The sequence below is a fragment of the Schistocerca cancellata genome, chromosome 3, assembly GCF_023864275.1.
Source record: "Schistocerca cancellata isolate TAMUIC-IGC-003103 chromosome 3, iqSchCanc2.1, whole genome shotgun sequence".
NCBI lineage: Eukaryota > Metazoa > Arthropoda > Insecta > Orthoptera > Acrididae > Schistocerca > Schistocerca cancellata.
The window spans coordinates 104,734,576-104,747,126 of NC_064628.1; the positions used below are offsets into that span (position 1 = coordinate 104,734,576).

Genomic DNA, 12,551 nt, shown 5'->3' on the forward strand with positions numbered 1-12,551 from the left:
TAGTGCAGCTCTGTTGTTTATGCGAATCTGTGTCGCATAATTTTCCAAAGAGCTGAAGGCGTATGTCAGTTTTTAACGCGGCCAGCATTGAAATATCGCACTAGTGCCAAGCAACGAACTGCTGTTGCAGTTGGGGCCCGTGCAACAGTTTTACTTCCTAGGGTTCTTTTATTTTCTTTAAAAAGGAGTAAGCACTTCAGATTAGACAAAAACATCTCTGTGAGTATGAATTTTTATCTTGAATCAAAATTAACATAATCATTGTTGCCAGCTTAAATTCGAACCAGCTCTTTAGTATTCTTCTGCCATTCAGAAAGTAGTTTCTGAAATAGTTTTATTATGCTGAATAAATTGGCAGGTAACTTAGTAATAAACTATAAAATTATTATTCTTCCAACATTAAGTGGACCGTTTTTATACCAGACACATATCAAGATTCCAAAGTTGCAGGTATTGTTGAATGATAACACACAAACAAGCAAAAATGCAGTTGTTATAATTGAAATGTTGCGTATGTAAGACAGGTACGTGTTATCCGTAGGTGTGACGAAGTGACTATCTGTTTGATGTTGTTTAATTTTCGTTTGAAACACTATGTGTTTTTTAGATTTACTGCAGTAAAATTAGCACCACTGTGACAGTTTTTTTTGTGTACAAGTTGGAAGAAAAGGAAACTTTCGGAAGTTGATAGCTGTTGTAAACAGTTAGTGAACGAAATGAAAATGTTTTTAGCTGCCTTGTGACAACCTGCCACTAAATACACGAAATCCAATATCCAACTGAAATGTGTAATGTTTAGTGCTAATTGTGTTCGCTTTTACCGTTGAAATCTTGGCTGTGCAGATAGACTGAGAGGTGTAGTGTAGTCTGAGGACTTTGTTTGGTTGAAAGGTAATAATTTGTCTGTGAGTAGGTGAAGCCAACGTGCGTGAGTGCCTAATTAAGATGGTGGTACCAGGTTTATCTGCGGCAGGGTCTTGTCTTTATATCCGCGCCATATTTAAACGCACTTGTCATATTTAGCGCTCTTTTCGTCATAAAACTAAAACTGCAGTGTAGTTTCAGAAAAACTGTGAGAGGCCAAGTGTCGGAATATTTTGATGCTTTATTTGTAGTACGTATGTCGTACATAAACTACGAAAAATGCAAGGGAGCCCACAACTGGCCGATTGAGAGAGAAATAGCAAACATCCATAGTTGTTTCATTTACAGTCTACAGCTCCACAACCCCCAATTATTTGTGCCCGTCATATTTTTTTCCGTTAATTTAATCCACCATTACTCTCGTTTATGAATTATTGGAGTAATTCAGTCTGCGACACAAGTAATTACAAATATATGTTGGCGCGATTTTAACCGCAAAGACGTCTTACATTGCAGTTTTGTATAAGTTAACTATCACGGTACAGTATATGTGTCAACAGAATCAATCAATTGTTGGATGTATGTGTACATTTTCCCCTATTTTGTCAGTGATTAATGGCATCTGCTCTAGCAATAGTATAAGCTATACATAAATTTTACAGTGACCACACTTGCTACTTTCTGATCACACCATGATCCAGTATTATGGCGGAAATACTTAACAGTGCCTGTAAGTTAATTGTCCGATTGCAGCTGCTGCTTACCGTCATTTTTGGTTATTGATGACATTTTGTGCAGAATTGTGTATGTGAGTCTGAGCTATGTACATCATGTTACTAACATTTAAAGTTGATTGTTTCAGTGTATCTGTTACGGATTTGTGTTATGTAGCTAAAGTTATATGTTGGAACCTCGCTTGAAATCTTGGTTGTGGAGACAGACAGATCTGTTTCGCATCCTGGGGTCTAGTTTAGGTTGCATGCTACAATTTTTTTATGAGTTTGCAAAGCCAACAAATGTGAAAACAGAACAATCTGGTTGTGGTAACAAATTGATTGGTAGCAGATCCTGATGATGTTTACGTCTGCGCCACATTGAAAAATGCAAGGGGTAGGGGGTCCACTACATAACTTCTACTATATTGTGCAGTTATTGCTTGAAGTAAGAATATAATGGTCCATACTGTAAGAATTATAACGGGCACAACTAAAGTGATGGAGATGGTAGTGCAGCCCATATCTTCAAATTTTTTCTGATATGTTCTGAAAGAGTTTTTGAAAGCTTCAGATTTTATTTTCAGCGATGCATGGAGGTGTAAAACACTGTCCAAGAGTTAAACATGATTCCTATCACTTACGCAACACTTGGATTCTAGTCAGTAATTAGGAGTTCAAAAATAATGAAAACCAGGAACAGCTTAGGTTTCATGAATTTCACTTCTACCTTTTAAACAGTTTAATTCAGACAGTAGCTGGAAAGAGAAATATTAGCCCATTACACAGACCTGGAAGTCGTCATAGATCGTTTTACACTAAGAGAGAGCCATCTGACACTTTTTGGTTTATTTAAAATAGTTGTACTCTAGTGAACTCTGAAAAACTTAAGGCTAGTAACTGTTTCCTTTACAAATTAAATATATACCTGTTCTGTTTAGGAGCATTCTGAACTCAAATTAATATGCTGTAAAATTTATTTCTATTGACAATAATTTGTAAATATATAAGTAACTGCAACTTCTGACAATTTCAGGTGATGAACAGATCAAATGGACATTTCCACTACATGGGGAAACAATTTTCTCCACATGAAGTTAAGAAGGGTATTTGTATCTGCTATCGACCATGCTGTATAGTTCTGTGTCATTCCTGTGGGCACACTGTTAATGGTCGATTAAGACTGGAATGTTCAGAGCACCCCAGCGTAAGTGTTAAATTAGTTTCTTAGAGAGAGTGTGTGTGCGTGCATGCGTCCGTCCATCCATGTCCTTTTCTGATGAATGTTTTGGCTGAAATCTAATGCATAAGTATCTTTGTTGTACCTGTGTGCTACTTAACATGTCAGCTTTACAGTAAGTAGAAATCTATTTTCCTTACAATTTCGATATTCCAACCAGAATTTTCCATTGCTTCATAAATTATTAAATTTGTATCTAGTAAAATGGTGGCTTAAAAGTGATAAGACTGATTTTTATAGAAAGGCTCTATTTTATTTACATTTGAAGTGATCAATACCAGTATTGGAGATTTCATTTTACCTCATCTTTTCATAACATTTTCTCAGTAGTGCTGACTATGCAGGGAATGTGCCCAGTGCTCTGCAAGTGTCCCACCAGAAATAAAATTTCATCCATTCATCTCGAATGTGCTATACATGCAAATGCTCAAAACCCAGCATGATAGCCACACCCATTTTGGGGTGGGTCATGAAGTGCGCACTCAGCTGTAGCGCACAAGCCATTTAGAAATTACATTTGGTGCCTGAGCTGTCAACTTCTCATGACTTCTCAGGAATATCTGTGTATGGCATCCGGGACACAGACTCCACGCAGCAGTTACATGCACTGGATAACTTGTTCTGGTGGGGTGAGTGGTGCCCATGGGGGAGTCTACATTAATAATGGGTGTCATCAAGGTGGACAGCACTCAATAGAGAGATCCAACCCACTGTCATGCTTGACAGATAAGATCAGGTCAATGCAAAGATAAACAATCCCAAGGCATGTCCTTCCTTAGCTACACCCTGGGAGAAAAATCTAGTTTGAGAAACTAGAAGAGATATATGCACCATAATACTTTGTATGGAGTCCTTCCTGAATATAAAACAATTGTCCTTCATAGAACAAACTGAAGACAAGTATGCTGAAGTCACCTCAGTAGTTAAATTTGAAGTGCATTAATATTAATAAAAATGCTGTCTACTCGGTCACAGGCATTTATACCTCATAACTGCCTCAGTGCGCCAGGGATGATTTTTAATCACTACTTCACACTCCATACGGACAAAGAATTAATGTAGAAAGATGGGGAACTCGCATTGTCCGCTATGGCTGACAAATCCCGAAAGACACAGAATGAACACTTCAGCAATTGTTCTGCCCTTCGAAGGCAACTATCTCCTGGTAAATGTGCAAACTGTGTGCCGTCGATGTGACATAAAAAGGGAGTATCCCTCCCATCCTCACCAGTATGATGATGTAGTTTAAGATCCCAGGTATCACACGTTGCAGTCATTCATCCTAGTGGGCCCTCATTTGTAAATAATCTGGAGCCTGGTTTGGTACCCATTTTATTCCTTTTGGAAGAATTATTGATTGTTATTCATAAGATGAAGGGACCAATGAGTCAGTAGTTTGCTGCATCAAATCCTTTAATTCAATCCAATATTGACTACCTGTAAGTAATTCTAGCCTTTTAAAATTGTCACTATGATTTTGCCACAAAATATAATGGCGTCTCTTTTGTACTGTGTAGTTGTTGATGCCCGTCTGACGTGGTATACAGGCACAGTGGGGATAAGTCGAAGGTGACATCCCGAGGGAGTGTCAAATGAGATGGTGATATTTTGTAATGATGGGGCCGCGAGGTGGTTGCATGTGGAAATTCCCTTTGAACATTCGGGAACTATGTCCGTGTAGGAACAAGGAAGTGTGCCATAAGTAGCTGTTAGGTGATACAAAACACAGTGAGTGGCATAGTCTATCCACATCATTGGCTCCTGCTATCTGGAATGTCACTCTACCTCAAAGTGCCCTACTGGCTAAACACATCCATTATGTTTGGGGCAGATTCTCACAGTCAGTCATGTATATGGGGCAACAGACGTATTCTGCTGGGATGAAGGCCTGCCATGGCACATCAACCTCGCGTAACTCTCAAACTTGGCTCAACACTTCTCTTTTTAAGTAAAGTAAACTTAAAACCAATTTGTGACTGTTTGCTGTACACTATCAACAATATAATAATGTAATATAACAGTATAACAATATTATTATTATTATTATTATTATTATTATTATTATTATTGACTTTTTTTTTCCTCAGACTTAAGTCTGGTTAAAAATGGAACGTGACGCGGACCTCGGTCAAGCGTGACTTCCTTGTAACTGTATGGTATATGTTATATTGCATTTAGGAACTTTCGGGTAATTGAACATGTATCAATAATTACAGATTTTTGTAGTTGTATATATATGTTTGGATGTAGCTGTATTGCATTGATGTACTGGTGGATATTGTGAGGTATGACTCCTGTAGTTGATAGTATAATTGGGATAATGTCGACTTTATCCTGATGCCACATGTCCTTGACTTCCTCAGCCAGTTGGATGTATTTTTCAATTTTTTCTCCTGTTTTCTTCTGTATATTTGTTGTGTTGGGTATGGATATTTCAATTAGTTGTGTTAATTTCTTCTTTTTATTGGTGAGTATGATGTCAGGCTTTATTATTATTATTATTATTATTATTATTATTATTATTATTATTATTATTATTATGCATTGTAATTTATTGGTAATTTAGTGTCATAAATAATACTGACTATTGTAGATACATACAGCATTCTAAGATTAGTTATTTGATTTGCAGACAGGTGTACAAATATTATTTTGGAGCATAGAAAGTACTTTCTGGAAATTTTTCAGGAAAGGAGTGTTAGCCAATTCATTTTCTCGTTAAGGACATTGTTAGGGGAAATAGTTTTTGTGTGTATGTATTTCTATTTTTCTCAAATATATTTATAGTGCCCAAAATTATAGATAAGTGAGACGAGCAGAAGTTTTAAGATTAGGTGCAAATAATACCTTGATGACTTAAGGCTCAGAAACTCAAAAAAATCTAAATTTGCAGCTCACATTGCGCAAGAAATCCATTCAGTAACAAACATTGAAAGCAACAACAAAATATTAACATTTAGCAGAAAAAGGAGCCACTATGAATAAATTAGAGGAAATAGAAAATTATACACACACAAACCACTTCCCCTGATAATATCCTTAATGAACGAACTAAATTGGCTAACACTTCTTTCCTGAAAAATTTCCAGAACATACTTTCTGTGCTCCAATGCAGATAATATTTGTGCACCTGTCTTCAGATAAAGTAACTTAATCTTGAAATATTGTATGCACCAACAATAATCAGTATTATTTATGGCACTAGATACTAATAAATTATAATATATTATCATCAATGTTCAAATAGCACATAATTATATAAAATAAATTTATAATGCTATAATTCACAAAATCCCATCTATTTATCACTTCTGTTTGCATTTAATGCCCTAAATTTAATGTAAAGCACTTTGGCAGTCTCGCTTCATCTCAAAAAGAAAAAGAGAAGTTGCTGTATCTTTGTATAATTGCATTGCAGCATCTTTGGCACTCATATACGTTGTAAAGTGTGTATTTGTATTCGTACATTATAAATCAAAACATTTGGTGCACGCCCCCTGCAGGTCCAGGGGTAAGAATAGGCCTGAGTATTCCTGCCTGTCGTAATAGGCGACTAAAGGGAGTCTCACACCTTTCGACCTTTGTGATGGCCCCCTGTAGGGTTTGACCTCCATTTTTCAAAATTTTCCTGAAGAGTGAGCCAAATGGGGAAGGGCACCTTACATGGTACATCGTGTCCATCGTGCATTGAGATCTTTAGCCCACTTTCTCGTCGTCGCATTGCAGTCCCGCCCATTCTCCATCTCTTGGGCAAGGACACATTCTTGGGTGCGTTTTCCACCGTGCACTATGCATTGTCACTTTGTGCTGACGGTGTCCGTGGACTTCTTTGTGCCTCATATCCAGCACGGTAGCCAGTCCGTTGTGATGGGGCCGCCATATACTCTGTTGGTTGTAGCCCCCTGACAACACAGGGATCTCTCTGCTGATGCCTGCACTGTTAACTCACCATGTATGCGAAGGAGTAGATAGATGCCCCTGTCACCTGGGGCATCGGGACTCCCGGCAATCGCCATCCGGCCAGGTGGCCTCTGCTGCGGCTGGGTGGTGCCCATGGGTCCCCCCCTGGTCGGAGCGGGTGGCATCTGGGCGCATGACGTGCCAGGAAGTGTAGTACATCATCTCTTGCAGGTGCTCCACCGCCAGCAGTCTCTAAGCAGGCAAAGTGTAACTTCAATGCTAATAAATATGACCCCAAGTTGTTCACCTCCCTGGCCACACCATGGGAGGAATGCCCGGCTAAGGATGGTAGTGAAGCTTATTCATCCCTGTACCTCGTATGTACAAGAGTTTATGGTGAATCTTTCTTGTCCATGAAGTCTCAGTTTTATGTGGAGCGTTTGGAGGACAAGTTTTGGGAAGTGGAGGGCTTGTCCAAAATGCGCTCTGGGTCAGTTTTGATAAAACAACATCCTCTGCCCAGTCATGGGCATTGCTTGCTTGTGGCAGGTTGGGTGGGGGGGGGGGGTGTCTGTTACTATCATGCCTCATAAGAGCTTAAATATGGTCCAGAGTATTATATTCCACAGGGACCTTCTTTTGCAGTCTGACGGCGAGGTGTTAATTTCGTCCGGCACATCCATCAGTGTCAGAGGGATAACCAGGTTGCCGCTGTTGCCTTCTTCGTGGCCTTTGAGGGTGTCACATTGACTGAGAAGTCAAGGTAATGATCTACCACTGTGACATCAAGCCATATATCCCTACCCCGCTGCGGTGCCTTAACTGCTGGAAGTTCGGCCCGCTGTACTTCCAGCCCCACCTGTCAAGATCGTGTACGTCCATCGCATCCCAATACTCCATGCACCCCGCATCCCATCTGTGTCAGCTGCAGGCAGCAGCTTGCCAGACTGCAGGATTTTACAGAGAGGAAAATCGTGGAATATATGACCTTGGACCGACTGACCTACACTGAGGCTAAGAGGAAATTTGAGCATCTACATCCTGTGGCTATGACCTCCCATTATCCTCCCGTTACGAGAACAGTTGTCGCTCCATCAGTTCCTCGAATTCCTGTCGCATCTCAGAACTTGAAGACTACACCTGCCCCCTTGATAGTGGGGGGGGGGGGGGGCGGCACTTCCCTCCCTGTTGCTCTCGCACCACCTACTTCACGAGCAACAGCCCCCCTGACCATCAAGGATTTCAGCCCCCACTTCTCAGCCAGAGAAGCGTAAGGCTTCTTCGGCTCCTATAGCTAGGAACAAGTCCCTTGGGTCACTTTCTTCCCAGGTTTCTGCTAGTGGGAAAGATGGCACCTGCCAGTGGCTGAAGAGCCCAAAAGCAGCTGGTCATAGGGCTTCACACTCATCCACAGCCTCAGAGACTGATTCTGTGAGGTCCTCCCAGCCAGGTAAACCCAAGCAGCAGTGCAAGAAATTGAAAAAGATTACCCCTAAGAGCAAGGAACTTAGGGTAGCACCCACACTACCGCTATCTACAAGCTCTGCGTCTGATGATGGGGTGGAGAGTCTGGCATCCGCTGAGGACCTGGATCTCACCGGACCCTCAGACACAATGGATATAGACTGCTCAGGCAAAAAGTCTGTGGCAGCAGGTGACCCTGAGGCATGAACCGCTCATTGAATGTTCCATGCCTTCCCAGTCTCACACTGATGTCATCCTCCAGTGAAACTATGGTGGTTTTCTCCAGCCCCTGGCGGAGCTACGGCAACTGTTAGGCTTTACACCTGCTTTGTGCATTGCCCTCCAGGAAATCTGATTCCTGGCAATGTGGATCCCTGCTCTCTGCAGCTATAAGGGATATTACAGGAACCGTAGCGATTACAATCAAGTGTCAGGTGGAGTTTGCTTTTATGTGCTAAACTCAGTCAGTAGTGAACCTGTGCCCCTTCAAACCTCTCTTAAAGCTGTGGCTGTCAGAATACAGACACCTCAGGAAATAACTGCCTGCAATGTATATCTTCCTCCACATGATGGTGCAGTATCCCTGAATGTATTAGCTTCACCAATTGATCAACCCCCTAAACCTTTCCTACTTTTGGGAGATTTTAATGCCCATAACTCCTTGTGGGGTGGCACTGTGCTTACTGGCAGAGACAGAGATGTCGAAACGTTACTGTCTCAGTTCGACCTCTCCTCTTGAAAACTAGGGCCGCCACACATTTCAGTGTAGCTCGAGGTAGTTACTCGGCCTTTGATTTATCAGTTTGCAGCCCAGGACTTATCCCATCTATCCACTGGAGAGCCCATGACGACCTGTGTGGTAGTGACCACTTCCCCATCTTCCTGTCACTGTCCCGGCATCAGGCCCATGGGTGCTTGCCCAGATGGGCTTCAAATGCGGACTGGGAAACTTTCACCTCTGATGTCACCGTTGACTCTGCCCCACACGGTAACATTGATGTGATGGTTGAGCAGGTGACTACCACAATCGTTTATGCAGCAGAAAACGTGATCACTCACTCTTTAGGATGCCCCCGGCGAAAGACAGTCCCTTGGTGGTCGTCGGAATTCGCTGAGCCAATTACAGAGCATTGGTGAGCTCTACAGCGACATAAGCGACACCCTTCCCTTGAGCATCTGATAGCCTTTAAATGGCTCCGTGTCCGTGTACACCAGCTTATAAAACGACGGAAACAGGAGTGTTGGGAGAGGTAAGTGTCGACCGTTGGGTGCCATATGTCACCTTCCCAAGTCAGGGTGAAGATCAGACGTCTTTTTGGGTACCAGACCGCAACAGGTGTCCCTGGCATTACTGTCAATGGTGTGCTCCTCGCCCCCCCCCCCCCCCCCCCCCCCCCCCCTTGTCCTTTGGCCGTTCACACCCACAATCGGTGGCTGGAAACAAAAGTCCTCTCATTCACTACACCCCATTTATGGAGTGAGAGTTCCTCAGTGCACTTGAACATTGCCCCGACAGAGCTCCTGGGCCAGATCAGATCCACAGTCAGATGATAAACATCTCTCGTCTGACTAAAAGTGCCACCTCCTCATCTTCAACAGGATATGGTGCAAAGATGTCTTTCCATTGCAATTGGGGTGGAGCACCATCGTTCCAGTGCTCAAACCTAGCAAAAGCCCACTTCATGTGGATAGCTATCAGCCCATCACCCTCACCAACATTGTTTGTAAGCTGCTGGAATGTATGGTGTGCAGCAGTTGGGTTGGGTCCTGGAATCACGTGGCCTACTGGCTCCATGTCAGGGCAGCTTCTGCCAGGGGTGCTCTACCACTGATAATCTTGTGTCCCTCGAGTCTGCCATCCGAACAGTCTTTTCCAGATGCCAACATCTTGTTGCCATCTTTGTTTATCCACGCATTGTGTATGTGAAACCACCTGGGGACATCATATGCTTGCCACATTATACGGGTGGGGTCTCAGAGATCCACTCCAGATTTTTATCCAGACTTTCCTGTCTCTCTGCACTTTGTTTTCCAAGTTGGTGCTTCTCATCCATAGTCCCCCCCTCCCTCCCCAGTATCCAGATGAATGTGGGGTCCTGCAGGACTCTGTATTGAGTGAATCACTATTGTGGCCATTAATGGTCTAGCAGCAGCTATAGGGCCATCCGTCTCAACCCCTTTGTGTGGAGACATCTGCATTTCGTACTGCTCCACCAGCACTGATGTTGCTGAGCGGCGTCTACAGGGAGCCATCCACAAGGTGCAGTCATGGGCTCTTGTCCATGGCTTCCAGTTTTCGGCCACTAAGTCATGGGTCGTGCGCTTCTGTTGGTGTCATACTGTTCATCCAGAACCAGAATGTTACCTTCATGACGATCCACTCACTGTAGTGAAGACCCATCGATTTGTAGGACTGGTTTTTGACACCCGATTGACTTCGCTACCTCACCTTCGTCAGCTCAAGTGGTAGTGCTGGCAGTACCTCAATGCCTTGTGCTGCCTGAGCAACACCAACTGCGTTGCAGATCGCTCTACTCTGCTGCAGCTCTACAAAGCCCTTGTTCCATCCCGCCTTGACTATGGGAGTTTGGTTTATGGTTCGCCGGTGCCCTCAACATAGTGTGTACTCGACAAAGTGTATCACTGTTTGCCTAGCGACGGGAGCTTTTAGTACGAGTCCGGTGACCAGTGTCCTGGTAGAGGCCGGAGTCCCTCCATTGCAGATCTGACGTGCACAACTGCTCGCCAGTTAAGTTGCCCACATTCGTAGTTCTCCTGAGATTCCTAATTACGGTCTCCTTTTTCCACCCATGGCAGTTCATTTTCCAGGTCACAGCTAATGATTGCAGTTCGCTTGCCTTCTGTCTGAACTGGAATCCTTGCCTTTACTACTTCCAATCCAGGTCCGTCTGCATACGCCTCCATGGTATACATCTAGACCGCAGATTCGTCTGGACCTTTCACATGACCCTAAGGACTCTGTTACCCTGCCGCTCTCCGCTGTCACTTCCTATAGATTCTTGACGTGTTCCGTGGCTCTGAAGTGGTTTACACCAGTGGCTCAATGGCTGATGATCATGTTGGCTTCGCCTACATCCACAGAGGCCGTTTTGAGCAGCATTCCTTGCCCAATGGCTGCCAGGTATTCACTGCAGAGCTGGTGGCCATCTCTTGTGCACTTCAGTATATCCGTTTATGCCCTGGGGAATCGTTTCTTGTGTGCAGCCTACTGCCTTAAGTAGCTTACAAGCTATCGACCAGTGCTACCCTCGTCATCCTTTGGTAGTGTCCATCCAGAAATCCATCTATGCCCTGGACTTGTCCTGTCGTTCAGTGGTGTTTGTGTGGACCCCAGGACACATCAACATCCCAGGAACGAACTTGCTGACAGGCTGGCCAAACAGGCTACGTGGAAACCGCTTCTGGAGATGGGCTTCTCTGAATCTGACATGTGTTCTGACTTAAGCCGTAGGGGTTTTCGGCATTGGGAGACTGAATAGTATTACAGTACACACAACAAACTGTGTGTCATTAAGAAGACTATGAATGTGTGGAAGCCTTCCATGTGGCTTCCGAGTTGCTGTAGCTCAGCAAAGTGGTGGAAAAAACTGCTGCAGTTCCACTGGAGGATGATGATATTGTGAAGCAGGAAAGGCATGAAGCGTGCAAGGAGGCAGGTTATGCCGCAGGGTCACCTGCTGCCACCGACTAAGTATTTGTAGCCATTTTTACGGTGGATGAGGCATCAGTGAGATCCAGGTTCACAAGGGACACTAAGATCTCAACCGCATCCTCAGATGCAGAAAGGGTAGGGAGTGGTGGTGTTGGGGCCACTGGAGGGTCCTGCTTCTTAGCAGACTACATCTTAGTTTTCTTGCTCTCTCGCTTCTCTTTTTAGGGGCTTGCTGGGAAGATTTCTCCGAAGCAGCTTCAAGCACGGAGGAAGACCGTGTAGCTCTTCATCCAGCAGCTTTCGCCTCCTTGAGCCAATGGCAAGTGTCCGCTGTGGCATTAGTGGAGACTTTGGGAGAGAGGACCCCAAGGGACCCCTTCTGCACGAGAGGAGCTGGAGGAGGTTGTTGCTTCTCTGGAAGGGGGGGGGGGGGTTACCGATGTCCCCTGCGTTTGGGGGGGGGGGGGGCTTCTCCCTGAAGTAGGTGCTTTGGGAGCAATGGAGGAAGATTTGCCCCCTACAACCACGGGGGCAGATGTATTCTGGTGGCTCAGAGGGCCCACTGTTCATGGCACAGAGTGAGGAATCACTGGCACTTGGGACGGCGATGGTGACGTAGCTGCAGCATCTGTCAACATCAACCAAATGGGGAGTAATCTTTCAAATTTACGTTTAGCCTCTGTGTAAGTCAACAAGT

At 44.0% G+C, this 12,551-nt stretch overlaps 1 protein-coding gene across 1 annotated transcript in view; it reads left to right on the forward strand.

The window, feature by feature from the left end:
• The window catches only part of LOC126176047 (uncharacterized protein CG13380), a 99,683-nt gene that overhangs the window by 34,001 nt on the left and 53,131 nt on the right, over positions 1-12,551 (forward strand). Inside the window, exon 2 of the mRNA XM_049923179.1 lies at positions 2,614-2,784. Coding sequence (XP_049779136.1) covers positions 2,614-2,784 — 171 coding nt within the window. The remainder of the gene's footprint in view (positions 1-2,613; positions 2,785-12,551) is intronic.